The 22,653-nt window shown below is 46.4% G+C and overlaps 6 protein-coding genes and 1 pseudogene across 8 annotated transcripts; 4 read left to right on the forward strand and 3 right to left on the reverse strand.

Annotated features, from left to right (window-relative positions):
- Window positions 1-13: 13 nt before the first annotated feature.
- On the reverse strand, window positions 14-7,182 carry LOC122611949 (polycomb protein Sfmbt). Of its 3 annotated transcripts, none has more exons than XM_043785378.1 (8): window positions 7,017-7,182; window positions 6,064-6,348; window positions 4,798-5,677; window positions 3,027-4,325; window positions 2,662-2,911; window positions 2,089-2,600; window positions 1,710-1,993; window positions 14-1,135 (listed from the first exon to the last, which is right to left on the reverse strand). In XM_043785378.1, the coding sequence occupies exons 2-8, from the start codon at window positions 6,208-6,210 to the stop codon at window positions 803-805; spliced, it is 3,705 nt and encodes a 1,234-aa protein (XP_043641313.1). In that variant the 5' UTR covers window positions 6,211-6,348; window positions 7,017-7,182; the 3' UTR covers window positions 14-802. The 3 variants fall into 3 exon arrangements, with proteins under 3 accessions (XP_043641313.1, XP_043641312.1, XP_043641314.1); XM_043785377.1 differs by having other exon boundaries at window positions 1,641-1,993; XM_043785379.1 differs by lacking the exons at window positions 4,798-5,677; window positions 7,017-7,182 and having other exon boundaries at window positions 6,064-6,188.
- Window positions 6,940-7,388, forward strand: LOC122620045. The gene is made up of 3 exons (XM_043797361.1): window positions 6,940-7,071; window positions 7,161-7,275; window positions 7,333-7,388. Exons 1-3 carry the CDS (start codon window positions 6,940-6,942, stop codon window positions 7,386-7,388), a joined length of 303 nt encoding a protein of 100 aa, XP_043653296.1.
- A 119-nt stretch (window positions 7,389-7,507) lies between these two features.
- LOC122622898 (sorting nexin-29-like) lies at window positions 7,508-9,385 on the forward strand. Its single transcript, XM_043801558.1, has one exon. It carries the CDS (start codon window positions 7,650-7,652, stop codon window positions 9,210-9,212), a length of 1,563 nt encoding a protein of 520 aa, XP_043657493.1. The 5' UTR covers window positions 7,508-7,649; the 3' UTR covers window positions 9,213-9,385.
- A 284-nt stretch (window positions 9,386-9,669) lies between these two features.
- LOC122617709 (UDP-N-acetylglucosamine--dolichyl-phosphate N-acetylglucosaminephosphotransferase-like) lies at window positions 9,670-13,988 on the forward strand. Its single transcript, XM_043793666.1, has 5 exons — window positions 9,670-10,047; window positions 10,107-10,248; window positions 10,311-10,524; window positions 10,640-10,874; window positions 13,409-13,988. The coding sequence occupies exons 1-5, from the start codon at window positions 9,902-9,904 to the stop codon at window positions 13,899-13,901; spliced, it is 1,230 nt and encodes a 409-aa protein (XP_043649601.1). The 5' UTR covers window positions 9,670-9,901; the 3' UTR covers window positions 13,902-13,988.
- LOC122617698 (beta-1,4-mannosyl-glycoprotein 4-beta-N-acetylglucosaminyltransferase-like) lies at window positions 10,941-13,103 on the reverse strand. Its single transcript, XM_043793654.1, has one exon. The coding sequence runs from the start codon at window positions 12,935-12,937 to the stop codon at window positions 11,474-11,476; it is 1,464 nt and encodes a 487-aa protein (XP_043649589.1). The 5' UTR covers window positions 12,938-13,103; the 3' UTR covers window positions 10,941-11,473.
- Window positions 13,989-14,060: 72 nt separating the features above from the next.
- Window positions 14,061-15,297, forward strand: LOC122620380 (annotated as a pseudogene).
- Window positions 15,298-15,413: 116 nt separating this feature from the next.
- Window positions 15,414-22,470, reverse strand: LOC122618734. The gene is given in 6 exon segments (XM_043795295.1): window positions 15,414-16,456; window positions 16,458-16,716; window positions 16,777-17,408; window positions 17,473-17,765; window positions 18,037-20,082; window positions 22,386-22,470. Coding segments are annotated over 5 exon segments (3,771 nt in total). The 5' UTR covers window positions 20,038-20,082; window positions 22,386-22,470; the 3' UTR covers window positions 15,414-15,870.
- Window positions 22,471-22,653: the final 183 nt, after the last annotated feature.

Here is a 22,653-nt window from a genome sequence, read left to right on the forward strand (position 1 = left end):
GTATTCGGCGATATTTCAATACTTGCAATTTTGAATTCGGTTTTATTAAAGTATTTTGACATTAGCTGGTACCTTAGGGATATCTAAATACATATTTTATCATTAAGGTTGCCTTCTTCAAAAGTTCGCCTTACACCAATAATGCCCTCCTTCTTGCAGAGATGTGGGATACCGGAAAGAAGTTAACCGAAGGAGAGAGCGGCTAGTAATCGTGGATCTTACGGACTAGGAGCGACTTGCAATCGCTCGGATTACGACTGAAAGTTGGACATGCTGCCTGGGTTGTTTGCTTGCGCTTGGTTCTATATAAAATATGATATTCTTGGGTCCTATATAATTGGCGACGGTTTTTATGTACAATTTACAAACCCATGCTGTGCAATCCCCATATATAAAAGTTAATATATGTGTTGCATGCATCGTTATTACTCTTACTTTTATAAAAATATGTGTGATATAAAAAAATGTCACTGTCCCCAATTCAATGATCTCTATACAATTGTTGATATAGAACTCTGACTGATATAACATGAGCGTACGGCTAAGGTCTACGGTTTACAATGTAATCGGTATAAAATAACGCGCTGTGAGACTTGAGTTAGTTATACAATTGTATCATGGATGGTTGATCCATTCTAGGCAACGTTTGTGTTTCGATTTCCACTGCTAACAAAATACTTCAATATCTATATATATTTGTTATATATATTCTTTATGCATAAGCACTAGTGTACACGTATAAAAGTGTGTGTTCTATCGGTGATAACTTTCGTTTCGCTTTGAAAAAACTGAAATCCGCGCACTATAAAAACGGAGATTTGTTGGTCTTGTGGGATCTGGCTCTGCCCGGGTTAACCTTGCACTTAAGCTGGGCAATAAGGTCGGAGATTTTCAATGCTGGGCCCACCTTCATGCCCAAAAGTGGCATGATATCGTCCTTGGTCAGCTGCAGGAGTCGCTTTCCGTCGATCTTGTTCCGGCTGAAGGTGTCACAGTGGGCTGTGCAATCGTTGACCCGCAAGAACTGGGATACGTCGTACACGTTCCATGTATCCGGGACCAGCTCCAAGTGGGGTTCACTCGAATCGATGTCGGCCAGACGCGGAATGTACTTATTATTCGTCGCACAGGAGTTCTACAGCGGGGTAAAAAAGAGCGCAATTAGTGAGCGTTTAATGTGGTATTCCATTATGGGTTAATGGCGGAACGATTGGATGTCGGTGTGTTGGGGCTGTTGCAAGTACCAAAAATAACAGTGCGTAAACTAAATTATATACAAATTGGCGTTTTATGAACGATTTCGGTTATATACATTTATGCAGTAGTGTTACGGAGCTTTAACACAGTGGTTTAGGTTGGGTTTGACAATCTAGTTTATATAAAATTACAAAAACTTAAGCTTAGCAAAAACTATTAGAGAGTAATTGGTACATAAGTAAATGCTTCTAATTTGAACGAAAATCATGTCAAATAAAAAGGAATTCTATGTTCCTCTAGATTAATTAGGATTTTATATTTAAACGAAAACCACTATGCTTTTTGGATCTCCCTTTAGATGCATGAGCTGGACTTCAGGCGGGCAAGCAGGCTGGCTGGCTAGATGGATGACTCTACGCACTATTATTCCGCTATGTACTCACCGCAATGTAGCTAGTGGCTTTGCGGCCCACAGTTGGTGGCGCAGGAGATTTAGTAGTAGATTTCTTTACCGTTTTGTTACTGCCCGTGGCGAGAGTTACCAGTGAGGCGGAGCCACTTCCGCTGCATGATCCTGCGATCAGATCACTGGAGGACTGTGTCGTGGACTGCTCGGAGATGTGGCTGGTGCTTCCGTCTCCATCGCCGTCCGCATCGGGATCCTCCTCGTCGCCCTCCTCCTCGGGCTGATTGTTCTCGTAAAAGGCAGCATTGTGATGCTCCGGCTTTAGCTCCAGCTTGATGCTCAGCTTGGGTAAGTGTGGCGTGGTCTTGAGCGCGATTGTACGGGATTTGACTAGAATGACAATTGGAAATGCATAAGTTTGGAATAATGATGTATGCTATTTTCACGGCTTTAATCCAATGTTTTCATTTAGAAATATAACTTACCCGACTGAGTGCTATTGTCATTTGGAGTTTTGCCTCCCACTGCTCCTTTTTTGGGCTTTCGTTTTCGCTGTATCTTAGGCTTTGGTGCCGGTTTCGGGGCCTGCTGATGTGCAACCCTTGGTGGGCCTTCTAGCTTGTGGTTCACCAATACACACCATCCAACTGGATATATGTCGGCCGATTCGCAATCCAGCCACTGGTCATACTCATCCGTCCACCCGTCAAAGTGTACTTTGAGTAGTCGACCCACAACTCGTGCCACCGTGGCCACGCAGACGAGACGGGGATCCATGAGATCGGCACACTCCAGACTCATACCCACCTCGAATCCATGGTCAGGAATAATCCGATGAAATAGATGCTGCCCAGCGGCTGCGGCTCCCGTGTCCCGTAGATAACCCTCCCAGGTGAATGTACGAGAGTCGTAGCCGTTGGGTGGGGTAACCGAAATGCTGTTGACGGAACAGAATCCCGCCGGAAAGATACACGGACTCTTTTCATGGTAACAGAACCTAAAACGACAAAAGAGTCTTGTTGATTTTGCTGACTTTAATTGAAGCCTTTAAAGCTCACCAATCCGACCCTGAGGCATCCGGTTGGTAGGAGTCAATGCGTATCATCATGTACCCGAATTTGAGGACCGCCATCACTGTAGCCGGGCAAATGGATGATAGATTAAGAGGATCCACCGCTTCCAGCTTCATGCCCTCCACAAAGCTATTGGTTTTGCCGTCACTGTAGTATTCGTCGAAGGTGAAGTTCATCTTAAACAGCTCGATTGTGGCGTCGTCCTCGTGAACTTCGATCATGGCTTCGCGACCAGCTGAAAGTGAGAATGATATGAAAACGGTATTAAAAATCTTTATATGCAGCTAGATACATAGAAAAGGTTGTGTCCAAAAAAAAGTTGTAAAAATCATTTATAATAGCCCACTTACCCAACATGCGCTCCAAGTAATCTTGCGGGGCAGCCAGATTATGGCCAACTGTGGTTGCCCAGCCAACTGGATGGATGATGGGCGAGTCCTCGTGACACCAAAAGCCATCGTCGGAATCGAAGTACCGCAGGAAGAGACGCTTTCCCACGATCTTGGTGACGGTGGCCAGGCGCACCTGCGAAATGCGATCCTTGTCCACGCACTCGAGATTCAGGCCAAGGCGGAAGCGCGACTGGAGGCTGTCGTTGATTTTGTTGTAAAAGTTGGAGGGAAGGGTGCGGGCTCCGGATAACCGTCCAACCAGGAAGTCCTTCCAGTCCTTGTACTTGTGCTCGATGGTGCGGGGCGGGATTAGTGGCTTGCCCCGAGTGGCGCACCAACCTACCGAATGCACCTCGGCGTTGCAGAGGTTCACCCAGAAGTCGTGCGAGTCCGTATCAAAACCCTCGTAGCTCATTAAGGCCTTATAGCCCTTGATTTCCAGGATGGTGGCCACCCAAAACGAGGTAGGAGTCTGACCCGGTTGGATCACTTCGATGCTATCGCAATCTGTATTTTCCACTTCAACCTTCATGCCCACACCCAAATTGTCCCACACCTCGCAACCGGGTGCATGAGGAAAACAAGTGACAGGTGCCGCATTAAAGTTCTCCTTGCTAAGGCGGGGCAACCAATCGTAGGAGTGTGTGGGATCGTACATCCGCCGCCGAATGCTGATTATCTTCTCCATCTGCGGACACGGTACCGGAAGACGCTCGTACTTGGGAATTTGCGGCAAGTCATCCTGTGGATAGATGTCCTTAAAGAGTCGTAAGGCCTTGGGCGTGGGAGCTGCGCTCAGATAAGAATTGGGTGTGGATGCTCCCTCCTCGGTGCTTCCCGGAGCTGTGGCATCTCCCACCGCTCCACCGTTCAACGCAGCAATTGTTTCATCTGCTGCCATTTGTACATTATTGGCAGCTGCATCGCCGCCTAGAGACATGGGTTCGCCGAAGCTATTCAACTGGGTAATCTTCGATTGATCCGTAATGCGAAAACGGTAATTGGCATTCTTAATATGCGCCGCATGCAGATCCAGCTCAATATCCGACTGCGACTGCTGCTGATCGCCAGGCAAATCGGTTGACTCTGAACCCGCTCCAGGATCTGGGGAACTAGTGGTTGCTTGGTCTCCCTCCATCTTAGTATTAAGTACCAATGAATACAGTTCGCCTCGGGCACAGGCCATGCTGCAAAAACGTCGCGATTTTGTGTAGAATGTGTGCTTCACTCCAATGGCTCCGCAACGTTTACAGACAGCTGTAGAAGAAAAAAATGAATCGTTTAATGACTTTTGCATAGAAATGTCAATTTTGTATTTCATTTAACTGCTATCTGCTATACAAACCCAAATTCTTGCAAAACAGCCCCAAACCGAACATTATAAGATAAGTGAAACTAAACTAGGATATAAACTAAAAAGCTTGAAAATTAATATCGTGTAGAGTGGGTCGATTGCAGATTTACAGGGACGGGGGTTTTCATTGCTTAATAACCGAATAATTACCTATTACTTATAAACAAATAACTGTATACGTCTAGTCTATAGAACAAGCCTTTTAGACAAAGGCCTTTGGGATTTTAGACAAGTTAAATGCATATTTAATTGATGAACTTTAATGATACATAACATCAACTAATATTTCTACCATTTAGTGTTATTTTAAGTTATACACTCCGCCCACAATGGTCTAATTAAGAATCGACCCACTCTAGTGCACAGCAACCTTACCCATGCCATCTTTCTGTATGGGGATCACCGAAGGGTCAATGTTTCCCCTGTAGGCGATGGGTGTCTTCAGCACCAGTCCTGGCCTGTTTACGGGTTCGATCTTGCGCGTCTTGCGTTGTGATCGCAATGCGGAGGACGTGGAGGCACTGCAGCTGGCGGTGGTTGCGGTGGAGTTGGCTCCCTTGGTTGTACTGTAGGTGCGCTGCATTTGCTTGCTGGAGCTCACGCATGGTGCTTCAGAGTTGACCATTATGTTGCCAAAGGCATTGCCATTAAGCGTACCCATCGCAGGTGCCAGGGTTGTGCCCAGGAGCTTGTGGTGCAGCAGGCCATCGGGCAGTGGAACCAAAAGATCGTGCTCGACTCCAGGGACGCCCAAGCCTCCAGGCATCTGTGTCATGCAGGAGGAGGAGGACTGCGAAATGTCTTTATCGGAGGAGGTCATGAAGTCGGTGCCATCGTACGAATTATTGTCCTCGTTCATCATCACAAAGTCGTCGATGTTGATAATTTCCTGCTTGGGCTCCAGCCCTGATCCATTATCATCAAAGTTATTGTCCCTCTGACCGTACACTTGGTCGTCATCGTCCACAACCTGCTCGCCCACACCCACGCCCATTAGACCACCGCCGTGCGCGGCCAGGCCAACCATACCGTTGTCCACATCGTTATCCATTGCCTCCGCATAGTTCTGGAAAACTGCCGCCGCCGCCGACTGCTGGAGCAGTTGCTGCTGCAGGCCACCCATGTGGGCAAATCCGTACAGGTTGTTCGAGTTGGTGGCAATCAGGGTGCCTGGTTGTACACCTAGTGCCGCAGCGGCCGCCGCCGCTTGACCAGTGAAATCTCCCCCCATTAGGCTCATCATCGGATTCATGTCCTTTTGTTGAGCAGTGTGGGTTTGGAGATTGGAGGTGGTTCAGGTTGAGGTTCGATCATTGGTTATGTGTGTTTTTGTGTCGAGATTTAAATTGTAACCAATACATAAATCATAGAAAAGAAAGTAGAAGAAATAAGTAAACAAATTCCAATCGGTTTTAACTGAGACAGACAAAAAAGATAGTTTGGAAATTTGGCCAATCCCCAAAGAGTACATGTTTAAACCTAAGGAATTTGGGTTTGTTTCCGACTCCGAGGACTATCAAATATAAAGGAGTGCCTTTTTAAGACACGTTTATTGTTTTCGCGATTCCATTTAGCAGCAATTTATATTTATTAGTCTTCGAATTGAGAGATTGGCTTCTGAATCAAACCGTCTGCACTCACCAATGTTGGCTGATGGGCGGAGAGGTCCTCCATGACAGAGAGTCCAACAGTGGGATGACCCAACAGAGTGGCCGCATCCTCCAGTGTAATGCGCTCCGAATTGTACTGACTGCTCATCCACATCATGCGCAGCTCGGCTGGATTCATTATGAGCGAATGGTGCTATCGAATCCGGATTTGTCAGTATGGCAAAAGCATTTATGGGACCACTTTCTTGGTTTTCTTCAACAAATATTGCGTTCTTTGCTGCGAGTCGCGTTCCTTGGATTTTCTAACTCACATTGGCTGCAAAACAAACATATTTAAACAGTTTACTATTTTGTAATATTACAACTTATTGTGGTTTGGAAAACTTGGCCAAAATATATCCTAAGTTATCCAATCTAAACATTTTACAACTTATTTAATTTTTACTTTGTGAACTGATTCGGAATTTTAAAATAAAGTTTCGAATCTAGATATTAGACTGCCAAACGTGAGCATCCTAATCGAAAACTTATTAGAAGCTGTTGGCTTATTTGGCTGCAATTTTATGCCAATCCCAGTTCGTTCAGCTGCGAAAAGCTCCTGGACCCGGCAAATGTTTCGGCCATATGGGCTGTAGATCCCGACCGATTCCCAGTGTTCCTCGTTGTCCGTTTTGTTTGCCTCCTTCTGTTCTCTTCCTTTTTTTTACTTTTGCTTTTCTGCACGCAGCTGCTGCGCAGGGAGGGAAGGGCACGGAAATGTGATTAAAGTCTTCCGTGGCGGTCGGAATTTTGGGGCTACCTTTGGCGACGCCGCCGCGGGAAGTTTCACTTAACTGGCCATTGAATAAAGTTCGAACATATATCCAAATTTTTGGTTACAATTGATAGGTTCACTCTCGAAAAGTCAATGAAGCGTTTGCGCAGACAGCGAACGCGAACACAAAAGAAAATGCACGATGTTGCTGCCCCTGGCTGCAAACTTACACTTTTGCACGTTGAACGCGTTCGACTTGGGTTTCCCCAGTTGCTAGCACTTGTGGTACGACATTTTTTTGCCTTTTCAAACGTTTAGTAATGGTTTTCTACAGATTTTTGTGAGCTAACTTCTTTTGCATTTGCGCCGAGCAGGGATGGCAATTAAGTGCCAGGGCTGCACAGTCGAACAACAGCGTTTTGGCATTCTTTTGCCCGCTAAATCGCCAGGGGTGCAAAGGTGGACGCGTTCAGCTAGCAATAACAAAGAGTGACTTTTTGTTAAGTGGTTATTTTATCGATAATTGTACAAAACTGCTTATTACAGCAAAAGCCCAATTGCAGTCGAAATTCTTGTACTTTGCTTACCAATATGAATTGTGACCCAGTCAGCTATTCATTAGTTATTTTGATAACACTGTCAATAGTTTCGTAATTATTTATAATTTTTGGTCTTTCTAAGTACTTAAAGTCTAATGCCGAGTCACAGACACTTAAAATCACTAATCGGAGTACTGAACGTGCCCACTCTAATACCTTGCAACACTGTTCGGCTTGTTTTGTTGTCAAGCAACCAGTGTTGGCACACAGCCGAGAGAGAAAAATGATTAGAAAATATTATTAGTAAAATAAAATCCACAAAGAATGCCAGAAAATGCATCCAGCTCGATGCCTACAGAGGCAGGCTTCCGGAGCATGCGCAGCCAACTGGCGGGCAGCACCTTTGGCCAACGACGTGAGGACATCTTTCGTCGTATCCAGGAAAGTGCGCATCAAATTTCGCAAAAGTTCAGTGGAAAAGAACTGGCCACGGAACGGGATGAATCTGTTCAGGAACTTTGCGAATCTTTCGAGGACCTAATGTCATACGGACTGAGGCAATCGGCGAGCACTTCCTCCTTCAGTGCCTCCAGTTTCATCCAGAACATGCAGGAGATAGTGTCTGGAAATGCGGGCGGAGGCAGCAACAACAATGACGCCACTTTCTGGGAATTCTGCCAGACGCATTTGACGCCCCACGAACGGCAGAGGTACATGGATCTTAAGCAGATCTGGACGAATGTAGGCAGAGGACGTGCCTTTATACGCGCCACGCTGAACGAGAAGCGCCTGCATAGCCATGTCCTCACCTGGTTGAGCGACGAAGAGCAATTGCATCGATTTTACACCCCTTGGTCCCTGCTACTCAACGATGAGGCGGCCAAGAAGCTGCCAGAGATCATAGACTCCCTCAGGGATGTATTGTTCGCCCTCAATGTGGACGCGACAGAGTTTAATGCACCCAGGAGATTAACTTCAAGTGTTCCCGCAAAAGAGGAACCAATTATATTTACCACCAGTCCAGTGCCGGTGGTGGGACGCCAAAAAAGACCTGGTATTGCCGTGGAACGACCCATTGAGTGCGCCAGCTCCACAGAGGATTTGCTCGGTGCTCTAAAGCCCATCGAGTCAGTGGAGGTACTGCAACTACTCTCTAAGGAATCCATCGAACAGGAGTTAGCCAAGCCACAGGAAGAAGTCAACTTGGGTCCCTTTGACCCTATTGAACCCGAGCTAGAGTTTCTTAAAACGCCCTTGCCAGAATTTGGCGCGCATGTTGGAGAGCCAGAGCTCTACGAAGACCGAAGCGACACGTCCTCGCAATGGAGCAAGTCGTCCTCTTCTGCAAACTGCGTGGCTAACAACCAACAGCAAGCGGTGCTGGAGGAGCATGTCAACCAACTAAACGAAAGATGCGCTCTACTGGAAACCCGCGTGGCGGAGCTCAGCCTACAGAACCGCCTTCTCATCCGAAGGCTCACAAAACAGTTTGAGGAGACCGGCATCGACCCCAGCTCATCGCTGTGCTCCAATTTCCTGATAACCATTCCGCACGTAAAGCTGGCAAAGACACATCGATCTGGTTCCCACTACACCTACGAGGTTCACATCACGATGAGGCAGCGTTTGGAGCACTGGACTTTTTTCAGACGATACAGCGAGTTTAACAAGCTGCATAAGTCACTGCTAAAGACCCATCCGGTGGTCAGCGCGGTGGAGTTTCCGCCAAAGAAGCATTTCGGCAACATGAACCTGGTATTTGTGGAGGAACGGCGTCAGCAGCTACAGATCTATCTGCTTAATCTGGTGGAGACCCTGCCGCAGGTGGAGGCCTGCAAGTCAAAGGCGGAGCTGCAGAAGGTCTTCCCCTTCTTCAGGGATAGGTAGCAATCTTTACTGAATCTAAGCTAAACAAGCTCAACCAAGGAAGCTCGAAAAGAACAAGTATTTCGCCACATATTTTATCTATTTTGTTGTAGATGTCTTTATCTATATGTGTAATAACGCAGTTGGTCCAAGTGCTGTAATCAATGATATTAAATAAAGTTAAGCCTTTTTCATCTAGTGCTGTTTTTACTTTTGGTAGTTATTTATTTTACGACTCTTATTTTAATTTTTTAATTTTTTGAAAGAAAGAAAATTAAGTTATCAGACTTTTAATGTGGAGGCGTAATTACATTGAGATTTTTATTTAATAATAAAAATATGTTGTTTAAGTAGCAAAATTGAGTGAATTAAATTGTGGTATTTTATAACTGGTAATTTGAATTGTTAAACCAAAATCAGCTGTTTGGTACGTCCAAAAGCCCAAGGTACGGGCACACTAGCTGTTGAACAGCTGAGTTTGTTGTTATCAGCAATTCGAGATTCAATTGCGTGTACTTTTGTCGGCGTAATTGATTTCTGCACCATGACCGAGTGATTGGCTGGTTATCCACGGCCTTCCAATATCCCCATATCCAATATTCAATCAACGCACTCCGTACGCGTGCCTCAGGCCCATTTCTGGGAACTGAGCAGCACCACCTAATTGAATTAGTGCAGGTGCAGGTGGAGGCGGATTTTCAAGGCCGACCATGTCGGGAGTTGCCATAGCCATTAATGCGGCCATTTCGGCCGCCGCCTACTGCATGACTGTTCGGATGATTCCCCGCTTCCGGGAGATGTTCATCAAGGCCAATCTCTTTGGCAAGGATCTGTGCAAAAAGGACAAGCCGCAAGTGTAAGAAGTTGCTCCTTGGTAAAACACCAATTTCTAATTGAAATGATTCCTATCTGTAGACCTGAATCCTTTGGCGTGCTGATTGGCTGTGTGTTCCTGGTCTCGTTGTTTCTGTTTATACCGATTCCCTTTGCCTTCGATGAGGCAGCTGCCACGGATGCGATTACTGGAGGCAAACCCGATACCTTTCCACATGATAAGGTATTTATCTAATTGATTGATGTCTTTGTGAGCCACCTTATCGACTGTTATTCCCCGCATAGTTCGTGGAATTGATTGCCGCCCTTCTGTCCATTTGCTGCATGATCTTTCTGGGCTTCGCCGATGACGTTCTCGACCTGCGATGGCGCCACAAGCTACTGTTGCCCACCATCGCCACGTTGCCGCTGCTTATGGTGTACTACGTCAACTATAACTCCACTACGGTTATCATGCCGAACTTTGCGAGGAATCTGTTTGGGACCACCCTGAATATAGGTAGCTAAGGTTCCCCAGAAACGAAGATCTTTCGATCAAGTTGCAACTTCAATGAAATTAAATTTAGAAGAAACGTTTTTAGTTCCCTGCTAACAAATATTTTGATTTCTTTAAGGTGCCCTGTACTACGTCTTTATGGGCATGCTGGCGGTCTTCTGCACAAATGCCATCAACATCCTGGCGGGCATCAATGGCCTGGAGGTGGGACAATCCTTGATAATTGCGGGCTCCATTCTGCTGTTCAATGCCATCGAACTATTGCTCGGCCACCAGGTGGATTCGCATATATTCTCCATTTATTTCATGCTGCCTTTCCTGGCCACCACCCTGGCGCTTTGGAAGTTCAACAAGTAAGTAATCCAATTGATTTTTATTTATAAATACTGAATTGATCTGGAAGGTTAACAAATTTTCTTCTAATTAGAATTAGGGCGCCTAAGTAATAAACTAATAACACAAATAACGCTTCAAAATTGTAACCAAATCCAAATTTGTTTAAATCTAGCTTGCCTTCTGATAATTGGTATCAATATTTAAAGTAAATCTAAAAAGCTTTCTCATACAGATCGTGTGTGTTATATCTTAAAAATAATGTTAAATTCCGTTCAACCCATTTCACAACTTTTTCCAGCAAATTTGAGACTTCGCTCAGTTGGATGTATCGTTTCGACTTCCTCTCATAAATTCATTGTTTAGTTCTGGTTTTTCTTATCACAGATGGCGGGTCTATCTGTCCTGTCTGCTGAGCTGAGATACTAAATTTGGAATTCGCTTGGCCAAAAACACAGAAGGGCATTCGCATGAGTGGATTAGGCAGAGTATGATATGATGATTATGAGATTGTTAGACTTTGATGGGGACTCAAAAGCAGGCACATATAAATATATATTCGTAGGCTTATGCTGGTTCGATAGGGTGCCGTGCCCAAGTCACACTTTGACAGGCGTAGTTAGTCTTCGTCCTGCAGATCTTCCAGGACGTCCACATCGTATAGATTCACCAGTAGCTGGCCGTACTGGCTGCTGTGCAGCAGCGCCTCCTCGGGAGCAAAATACTTCTCGCTCTGCTCCCGCAACCGGTGCAGCTGCGTGGCGCCATCGATGTGAACTCCATTGGCTATCAACTGCTGCATGTAGTTGGCATCGATGTGGGCATTGCGGGTATCGTTGGGTAGCTTTACTGGTAGCTTTCGGTGGCTGGAGCTCTGCAGCAGGAGCACAATCTGCTCGGGAGGCAGACACAGCTCGCAGTTCCATCCGCCGTAGTGGTTGAGATCACCTAATGTGCTGCTCGCCAGCCGGTGCAGCCGGTGGGCGTCCAATTGGGCACTGTGCAGGTGCCCCAAGGAACTTATCACCCCATTCAAGAGGGTCTTTTTCGGATGCTGCCAGTAGAATCCATACACGTTGTACTTTAAACGGAACTTCAGCGGCAGCACATCCTTTGCATAGTACTTGAGAAACTTGAGGGCTGCTGGCGCATAAACGGTTCCACTGTCCCCGTGGAGCAGCAGATCCTGCGCCTGCATTTGGACACCACACTGCTGCCACAGCTGCCTCCTAAAGTGGCTGTAGGCCATTGAGCTGCTGCAGTTGCTCTCGGAAGAGCAGCGAAGTAGCGTGTAGCTTGTTTGGCTGCCCAGCATGCTCTCCAGACTCCGCTCCTTGCTGCCGTTGCTCACATAGTATATGAGAAAGTAGTCCACAACCTCGATGAGGGCTCGAATTTGCAGCTCCAAAAGCTCCAGACTAAGGTGGTCCCAGGCCCCCAGTTCCAACATATAGAACAGGCGGTGCAGGGGAGTGGGACTGGCCTCGACCAGTTGAAGCGGGGGGCTTCCGCCTCGTTTGCTGGCCCGATTGGGCGTCATCAGGGCTCGCCATATGATCTCCGGCTGGCCGCAATCTCTGCCGTGCCAGCCACTTTCACATCTGCACTGCGGCGGCGCCATCAAATAGTCCACATCGTTGAGCCGCTGGCTCTCGTTGATGGTACCTTCGCGATAGCACCACAGGGCGGGCGTTAAGCCCATCTCCGCGTCCACATAGGCGGGCACGTGGTAGTCGGGCAGGTGGGATTCGTTCAGTCGTTCCGCCCTCATTTGATAAAAGTCCCTGTCGTAGCGGTTGACATTGTCCTGCTGATGCGGACAGTGGGTTCCGCCCACAAGGTGTGTCTTTTCCCTCGGAGCCTCGCCGCTGGCCACGAAGTGCACCTGTCCGCCAACCTGGTCCACTGCACTCCGCTGCTGTGACTCCTGGCCTCGGTTCATCTGCAGCAGCCATATGCAGCCGATGAAACCCACTTGCAGCACCAGCACCAACCAGAGCACCAGCTTCTTGGTGATGGCCAGCCGTCCCAGGCCGGCTCCTGGTATCTGTGTGTGGGTGGCCAGGATTGTGCTTCTCACCATGGTCACTGGTTCACTTTCTGCAGTATTTTCTGCTCATTCCGTTGCTATTTTCCGTACTTTTCACGCTTTTCTTTCGCTGGCAAACACGCCCAAAAATTTTACGGTACCCCTCACCTCCCCCGCACAGCTGACGCAAATGTCCTCAGTCAGCTGTTTCGCTGCTGCAGTTATAATCTGGCCGCTTCGTTTCGGCGGGCCTTACAACACTGGTTTCTACTGTTATCGAAATAATAAGGATATTATTTGAAACTTAAGTATACGTTATAATCTTTTTCCGTCTTCTTAAATATAGTAATTATCATTTTTAGAAAATGTAAACCAAAAATAAATGGACACAGATGTAGTAAAATTGTGATGAATAAGTTAATTTTTCTTTTCTTCATCATTTTGATCTAAATTCCTATTAGAAGTACATATTCTATTATTATAGCTTTGGGTTGTAATATGTTTTCTATCTCACTTATTTCTCAGGTATCCATCGCAGGTGTTTGTTGGCGACACCTACTGCTACTTTGCCGGCATGACTTTTGCCGTGGTTGGAATCCTGGGCCACTTCAGCAAGACCCTGCTCCTCTTCTTCCTGCCGCAGATCCTGAACTTCCTGTACTCAACGCCGCAGCTGTTCCACTTTGTGCCATGTCCGCGTCACCGGCTGCCCCAGTACGACAGCAAGACGGATCTGCTCCACATCAGCACCACGGAGTTCCGCCTGGAGGATCTCAACGCTCCGGGTCGCCTGATGGTCACGGTGTTGCGAAAGTTGCGACTGATTAGCTGGCACACCAAAGCGGACGGAGTTGTGAGGACCAATAACTTAACGCTCATTAACTTTGTCCTGGTCATTTTCGGACCTGTCCACGAGCGAGTGGTCACCCAGATGCTGATGGGACTGCAGGTGCTGTGCACACTAATTGCTTTGACCATTCGATATCCCCTGGCCAACTACTTCTATGCGAAAACGTAGCCCTCGATCCTATCATTCTTCGATTCTGATATTTATTGTAGTAGTCTTCGCTAAGTTAACTATACAGACAGAATACATTTATTTAATGCATACACAAATATTTCCTGAAAGTAATTCGTAAGTAAAAATCTGTACTTCACTCGGCAATAAAGAACCGAAGAAGCGAGTTAACTCAAAATCACCATGGCCACGACCGAAATGTCCGAGGAGGACCTGTCGGCGCCCGAGGAAGAGGAGGATTTGGGACCCAATATAGGCGTAAGTTGCAAACTGGTTCTGCAGAATAGGACGGGCTGCTGAAAGTAGTAGTGCAGATCTGAGGCTCCAATCTTTCTTTAATATAAATAAGTTTTTTAGTAAGCAATAATATTCCTCGATGCAGCTCTACATAGGCGGTCGAAATGCAGCGGGACAGAGGCAAGGCAGAGGTTGGGCGATCCTCCCCAACGGAGATCAGTATGATGGGAACTACAGGAAGGGTCGCCGTCACGGCATCGGGCTGTACGTGTTTAAGGATGGATCACGGTACTACGGACAGTACGCTGCGGGAAGCGCTGTGGGCGTGGCATCTTCATCTATCCGGACGGTCCGTGTACGAGGGCAACTGGCGAAAGAACTTGAAGCACGGAAAGGGGCGCTACAACTATGTGAATGGGGACAACTACTCGGGGGACTGGTTCAAGGGTCAACGTCATGGAGTGGGAATATACAACATTAACAGCGGAACGGAGGGCTGTTGCCTGTCCGTCAGAATAAAGTCCACCTGGAACAGCAACATGCGAACGGGTCCCTTCGAGCTGTATATCGGGAACGAGGACAAGTGCACAATACTCCACGGAATTTGGGATTCCCTGTACCCGAGTGGACCGGCCGTGTTTAGCTTTAACAGTCGGTACCTCTTGCTGGGCTACTTCCTGCCCGCCAGTTACAATTTGAAGGCGATTAGCAACGAAGACGAGATGGAGGACGCTGAGAGCGGTTGGAGGACGAAATGGGAGAAGCGGTTCCAATGGAACCAACTCTGTGGTTCGCTCAGGAGATGGCCGTGTATGACTTTTCGCTGCTGCCGCAGGAGCCCGTGCCCCTGGCCATTTCCGACTCCGAGCTGTCCGTCTGTTCACTCTCCACTGAGCCAAGCATGCGCAGCGAGGAGAAGATCAGTTGGTATGGTGAGGGTGAGGAAGCCGAGGGCGAAGAGGGCGGCGAGATGGAGTGCTTCCCCTGCGAATGCGATATCACCGATCTCAGCGAGGTGGAGACGGAGAGCGAGGTGTGCAAAATTGATGCCAATCCATGCTGTATCGAGATCCTCAAGCAGCCAGAGTGCCAGATCCTTAGGAATGCTGCTTCTATCCACATGGTTTTGTTATTGTTATTTTATGTTTCCTGCAAATGAAAGAATATATAGTATATCTTAAATAATTTAAATCGTTGGCATGGCATGATTTCATCGATTTTATAGGCTTTTGTTGAGCTGGAAGAAAGGATTCGCCAATTGATATATGGTAAAGGTTTATTTGTTATATACGTTTTTATTTTCATACAGTTCAATTAAAATTTGTCAGTTTCACTTTAAAATACGCCTTGCACTTTACAGTTTTGATGCTTTACACTCGTTAAGTAATGAAATCACAAATGGGGGGCTCTTTTCAAGTATTATTGACGTGATATCTTAGCTATAGATTCCAGGTGTGAATTGATCTCATTTTTAAATTCTTTAAGCTTGGTTTTTGATCATCTGTCGGTAGAATCATACGACTTGTTCCGATGTTTCCTAATGTTCAGCACTTGAATTTATGTGTTTTGCTAATTAACTCTAATTTTAATTATTGTTGTCCGCCTTACCATTATAGCGTAACCATTAACATTAACTTCATTCGCAGATGTGTGTTTGATTCACGTACTTCTATACAGTTTATATCTTCGCTACTTTTCAGTACAATTACTAATTTTAAATTTTAAAAAATCTCTAAGTGCTGGCATGTTCAGGCTTGGTTGCAGTAGATGATAATGAGGCGGCGTTTGCCAGCTTGCTGCTGACCTGACAGACATCGCCGCAACTGGCGGCCAAGCTGTTGGACTCACAACTAGACTCGGATGGTGGAGTCTCACTATTTCCTTCGCCGGCCTCCTGCTCCGGCTTGCACAACGACGCCGCGCCACATTCGTCCAGGATAATGTTCAGCTTTTCCGTCCTCGCCTGCATCGCGGGAGCAACGGAGGAGGTCAGCGAAGTGGTCTCCACGGGATTTAGGCGAAGCATTTGGTAGGGTGCTTCGCCCTCCTTCTGCAGCTCATGAAGAGTGCTACCATCTCGCTGTTTGGAAACCTTATAAATGGCCGGGCAAGACTTTGAGCTCTTTACATCGTTCAAGTCCTTCAGTTCGGGCACCCCCAGTGGCTTAGCACTGATCTTTCTTAGCGGCTGCATCTCCTGCTCTTGATTATTGTCCTCCACGCTTATGAACTGCGAAAGAGCCCCTGCTGCCGCCAAAGCAGCCGCCTGACCACTGCTGCTGGCGCCTTCGGGATTCATATAGAGCATGGGGCATTGTAAGCAATAGCTGAGGTTCCATTTTGAAATCGTGCTCCAACTGCTTTTGCTGGTCCAGATTCTCATCTATGTAGTTGATGTGGATGGGGGAGGTCTGCAGATTAAGTGGCGAGCCGTGCAGCAAATCATCGTCTGGTGGGGTATAGTACAGCGACGCCTTGCTGGCTGAATAATTAGCAGATAGGCGCGCTTTGATTTTTTGTATGTGCAGCTCCTTGGAGCCACCAAAGTCCATTTGGCCTTTGAAGTAGCAGTCTATGTCTGAAAAATAAAAGGAACTTTAATATAAATACGACTTAATAGTGTTTGGTAATATTTTACCCTCGGCAATGTCCTCCTCACATCGTCCACGACAATTCTCGAAGTAGAAACTAGGAAGGTTCTCCAGCACCTTGTTCAGCGTCTGTTGTTGGTATTTGTATCCCTCGCGGAGGCGCAATACCTGATGTGCACTAAACTTCCGGATTTTGTTCCTCTGGAAGACGTAGTTTTCCCGCACCCAGCTCAACTGGCCTGTGGAGTAGTCGCGCACCTTCTTCACCTGATCGTAGTATTGGTCCTTCAGCGTGGTAAGGTGATTCGAGCCTATATCGCGGAACTCGCGAATATGCTTGGCCTGGCTGGTGTAGCTGCTCTGAATCCACTCCACCTGCTGGGCGCAGTTCTCCCGGATGCGGTGCACCTGCTGGGTGTAGTTCTCTCTCAGCCTCTCCAATTGCTGGCTCTTGTAGGTCTCGATGCTATCGAGCATGGCGTATATTTGGCGTTTGCGCGGTGACTTCTTCTTCCGATTGATACAGCAATAGAAGCGGTTACAGATTCCCCAGCGTGACAGGCAACTCCTCAATCCCTGCACAATCAGGGTTAGCAGTAGGAATGCGGTAGCCAGTGCCGTGCCAAACAGTATGCTACCGATCTTAACTCGGTAGAACACAATGGGATCGATGTACAGTCTGCGAGAAAGGGGAAACCCCTTTTAATAAGTATTTTAACATAATATTAACTATTTAGTCCTACCGTAATCCTGCAGAGGCTTTGCCCATCACATTGAAGGCATAGCAAGTGTAGAGCCCACTGTCAATTCTCGAAATATTGTGCACCAGCAGCGATCCATTCTCCACCAGCACCACGCGTCGACCCTCTAGACTATTCTGACGTGTCCAGTTCAACGACTGGATGTAACTCTCGTCCATCAGAGCAGCTAGCTCCTGGGCACTCGGTGGCTGGTGAGCATCCTCCTTACTATCGATGATGATCGGTCGCTTGTCAGGGTCAGCATGGTGGCGTAAGATCTTATTGCGTGGTGTAACCTGATAAGGGGTAAACGATTAACTCTGTGCCTCATAAAAATGTAACGGAAGAATAATGCATTTAGTCACCTCTAGGGAAGCTAAAGGATCAACTAATAAGACTGGTTATCATAAAAGGGCATAATAGATACTAATATCATACGCGATACCTAAATATATCCATTAATACGCAGTTATACTGAGTAATGGCTTGTCTTTAAACTACTATTTTACATTAAACATTGCCCAAACTAACACGATGATCACAATACAAGAATGCTGCTGTACTCACCCAGATGATGTCCGGCACTGGACTCCCTGATATCTGGCACTCAAGCTTGGCGGTGGAGAGTAGCAGGTGCATCTTTGGCTCGGAGAACTGCACCACCGAGGGCACCGAGCAGTTGAGATTGCTTAGCACGCGGAGCATATCGCCGGGATAACCATACTGACACTTAAGCGCATCGATTTGATGGTCGATACTCTCGTATGTGTCCAGTGGCGTCTGGCTGGAACTGCCATTGCTGTTATTCTGTGCATGGGGCAGTTGGTGGCGCAGGCTAGTGCTGGTATTCGCCAGCCACGCAGTCAGCCAATACATGCTGCAGTCACACTGATACTCGTTGCCCAATATATTAAGGTAGTGCAGCTGTCTGAGCTCTTTGATATTTTCGGGCAGCGATCCCAAGCTATTACCACGTACACTGAGTCGCTGCAATCGCGACAGCCCTGAGATCTGTGTGGGCAGCTGCTGCAATCCGTTCTCAGCCAGCAGCAGCTCCCTTATATTTGGAGTATTGGCGAACAAGGTGGCGGGTAAATGAGTTAGTTTCCGATTCTGCTGCACGGAAAGGTAACGCAAGCGACTGAGCACTTGCGGATCCACAAGAGACTCATCATAACGCGATATCCAGTTGGAGAACTGCTCTATGGGCGTCTCATCAATGCGTAGCAGCACCAGGGAGCGCTGTCTCTGAAACAGGCCGCTGGGCAGCTGCTTGAACTGGTTCCGACTGAGATCCAACTGCCTGAGGGCATGCAGCGACTGGAAGATGATGGATGACAGCAGGGTCAGGTTGTTGCCGGACACGTTCAGGGCGAGCAGGTGATCCAGGGACTCGAACGCCTTTCGATCGATGACGGACAGAGAATTTTGGCTAAGATCCAAATGACGCAGCTCTCGCAGACTGTACAGACTGTGCTTGCCGATGGACTTAAGCTGATTTCGCTGCAAGTGCAGCTGACGAAGCTGGCCATTGCGGGCAAAGAAGTTGTCCGGAAAGGAAAGCAGGCGGTTGTCGCTTAGATCCAACACTTGGAGATCGGCTGCCGTTTGGAAGAGCATAAATGGCAGGACGCTCAGCTGGTTCCCGGATAGATAGAGCCGCTCCAGCTTCAGAGCTCCCACAAATATATCCCGTGGAAGCTCCGTCAACAAATTCTGGCTGAGGTTCAGCATGCGCAGTTCGCTAAGCTCGCCCAGGAAGCGCTGCGGTAAGAAAGTCAGTTCACTTCTGTCCAAGTGCAGCTCCTGCAGTTGCTTCATATGCTGCAGGTTTATCAGACTGCAATTGCTCAGTCGATTACCGCTCATTTTAAGTACTTTCACGCGACGCACGGCCAGCGGAATGGCCCAATTAAGGCACTCCAGGCGATTCTCGATGAGATTCAGCCGTTCCACATACTCAAAGGAGTGCGGCTGGCGGGTGAAGAGTTCACTGAGCGATTCATCCTTAAGGTCACTGCTCTGCCAGGTAAATTCCCTCACACTTTCGAGCTGCGGCAGCTTCAGGGGACTATTGAGGTCCGCAGGCACATGGGACAGCATTAGGTGGTTGTAGTTAATGTGCGAGCTTCGCTGGGAGAGCAGCTCCTGGTTAACTCGCCTCAGGTCCACATGCTCGCAGCTAAGCTTAAAAACATTGCCCGAGGTATCGACGTGACCGACCGAAGGAAGTTCATGCTCCTCCACCTCTACGCTCTCTGCTCCGGCGTCCGCCGCATCCAGCCACAGACCCTCATCACTGTCACTATCATCTAGATCCGAGTCGACGGCATGACCCACGAACGGCAGGTGGAACTTGTAGCCCAGCAGTGAGAACTCGTGCTCCTGCCAGGTCCTTGTCCGGGGCCTGATCTGTGGACGATGTTGCTGCGGGCTTTGGGCCAGGTACGCCTCGGCACTGCTGTATGTGGCCTGACAGTGGGTGCTGTCGCCACTGATGGCCGCTGCGGCGTTGACCACGACAAACAAGGCACACAATATCAGGGAAATCTTCGATATTGCTTCCATTTTTCAGTATGTAATCTCAAATATTTGTACGGTCGCATAGTACACCTGTAAGGTGAGAAAACAAGAGTATTTTTAGAATATTATTTATAATAATATATCTCATATTTTGTTATAGTCGACTATGTTTACTGCGCATATCCTACGACTGCTATGCCCATTCTGCAGATTATGGATGTCTGGACACTAAATTGGTCGAATTCAGGTTTTTGGTCATTATTGATTTTGCTTTTACCCTTCGGGAGCCCAAAAATTGTGTCGCAACTCTCATTTCAGCGGGAGAAGGAAAAAGCGAGAACGTGGAATGAACAAAATCAATAAGTTAGGTAAATAATATAAATAAAACGGTGGTCTAAAGGAGGTGGAGGACGCACAGTCCAGTTGCGTGTCCGAATGGCGACGCACAGAAAATGAGAGGGAACTTTTGTAGTATTCTTTTTAAATAATGCATTATGATGGTGTCTGTCTGGATGTGAAGGAGTTCCCTCTTCTCCAACTCCAGATTTTCATTCGCACGCAATGAAGATTAAGAACTTGCAGGCATGCTAGAAACTACTATATGTGAACTATATTTTAAGAACTGATTATACTTTTAACTTTTAATGGAAACACTAAACAAAAAATGTGTAGGTCATACTTTAAAATGATTACTTTCACAACTTTTTTAATTCAAAATTTTATTGTTGTTAATAAAAATTATGACAATTTGACTTGTTTTTGCAGATTTGCTATCTTTATGCTTTTCTATTGCTTTAAGTCCTTGGTTTTATAGGTATTAAAGCACTCGTCAAGTTTTATTGAAATAAATGGTCAGGAAAACAATCGTAATCAGCATCGCTGTGAATCAGCAAGTGGCCATTATAATTTAGCATATATCTTAATTTTCCTTAATGCCGCCGCCTTGCATTTGTTTATAAACAGATATGTATATCGAATGAATTGCCGCCCAGCAACCACAACCTGCACCAACAAAGCAATTACGTATAATATATAGTATACTACAGTTGCCAAGATTATTACTCAATGGGTTTGGGTTTGGGATAAAAAGTCGCGAAACTATAAAGTAATTCATTGTATAATATAGCTACCATGTCTCGAGTGGCTGACCCGATGCCACGTCGAATATATGTATGTAAATGGAATATGGAAGGCGTAAAGCTTTTCTATTTGTTGATAAATTGACAACGGTTAGTGGCCAGCTGTTGGGGAAAAGCTGATAAGAGCAAATGAGCCCATAAAACTGATAAGCCGGCACTTTGAAAAAGTGATCAAGATGGATGGTCGCAGGAGTATTCGAATTAATCTCAGGTTCCAAAGAGCTTGATTCGCAAAGTAAATATGACTGTAGATGGCAAATATTCAACGCACAAGCAGATATCTGCCCAAAACAAATGCAAACAAAAAATAACGAAAAAACGATACAAAAATAGCCCAGCACACAGACAGAAAAAAAGAGCAATACACATGCAAAAATATGGCTAAAAAAAGTGCCACGAATCTAAGACAATAATTAAATTATATATGTAAATATATGTACGTTCGAATCGTAGAGCGAGAAAGTAGTTGTTAAATTGGAGTGCTACCAATAAATAAGACCAATCCGCTGATATGGCATTTCGTTATGTATATTTTTCCATTAATTTAAATGCCATTTTCGTGAAGGCAAAGAATCGGAGCAGCTCGAAAGAGACGGAGATAGAGTGGGTTGCATAATCTGTCATGGAATCCGAGCTCAAGACAGGGCGAGAAACAACCGTTTAACGGGGTATATAGTGCGGATACATAATGTACATACGATACATACGAGCGGGCGCACACACGCATACACTTGCAGCACCTGGTGACATGTGAAAAGCCGCTAATGAGTCGGGCTGGCAGCAAAACGGCCAATTAGCAGAGATTCCCTGCTTCCCGCTGGCAGAATCATTCACCAAAATGGAGATTTCCCCGCCGTTCAGCCCACTCAAATAATTCATTCATCGCTTTTCGCCTCCTTTTTACCTTGGGAAAACTCATCTGAAGTGAATGTGTGTGTGAGTGTACATATGTGCAAGTTGTGCAGCTGAAGATGTTGCCAAGGGCAACAATTTGAGGCTCTGATCCGGATTACGATCGAGTAATAACAGAGGGTATCTAATTGTTGGTGTTATGAAGCCACCGAAACTTCTGGTTCCGCTTTTTTTCACCCTTTGTGCCTTAAGTAGTCGTTTCAGCTACGCACACACACACACCTGCCCACAGTCTCAACTTTTCTTTGGGCTACATAGAAAGTAATTTCTCCGTTTTTTACTCTGTCATGTTAGTCACTCAAAAATTATGTCTTGTGGCATATTGTTTAATTATTATCTCACCGTTGTTTATATTCTCTGCATCTTTTCGCGTCTTTTTTCGTCTGGGTTGCAGTGTGACCGTAAAAGGACCGTTAAAGCACACCAGTACCAGTTTAGAAAATAATCCCAAAAGGCGATTGAAATATACCAAATGCCAGTGCTGTGCAATGGTAAAATCTAACAAATTAATATTATAGTTATTAATAATGAAAAGATTAATTATAAAATAGTTCGAGCAAATTAAAGCATTAACAACGCTAACTTTAAGGTATGCCAATAATATTAGTTT

The sequence above is a fragment of the Drosophila teissieri genome, chromosome 2L (genome assembly GCF_016746235.2).
Source record: "Drosophila teissieri strain GT53w chromosome 2L, Prin_Dtei_1.1, whole genome shotgun sequence".
NCBI classification, from domain to species: Eukaryota; Metazoa; Arthropoda; class Insecta; order Diptera; family Drosophilidae; genus Drosophila; species Drosophila teissieri.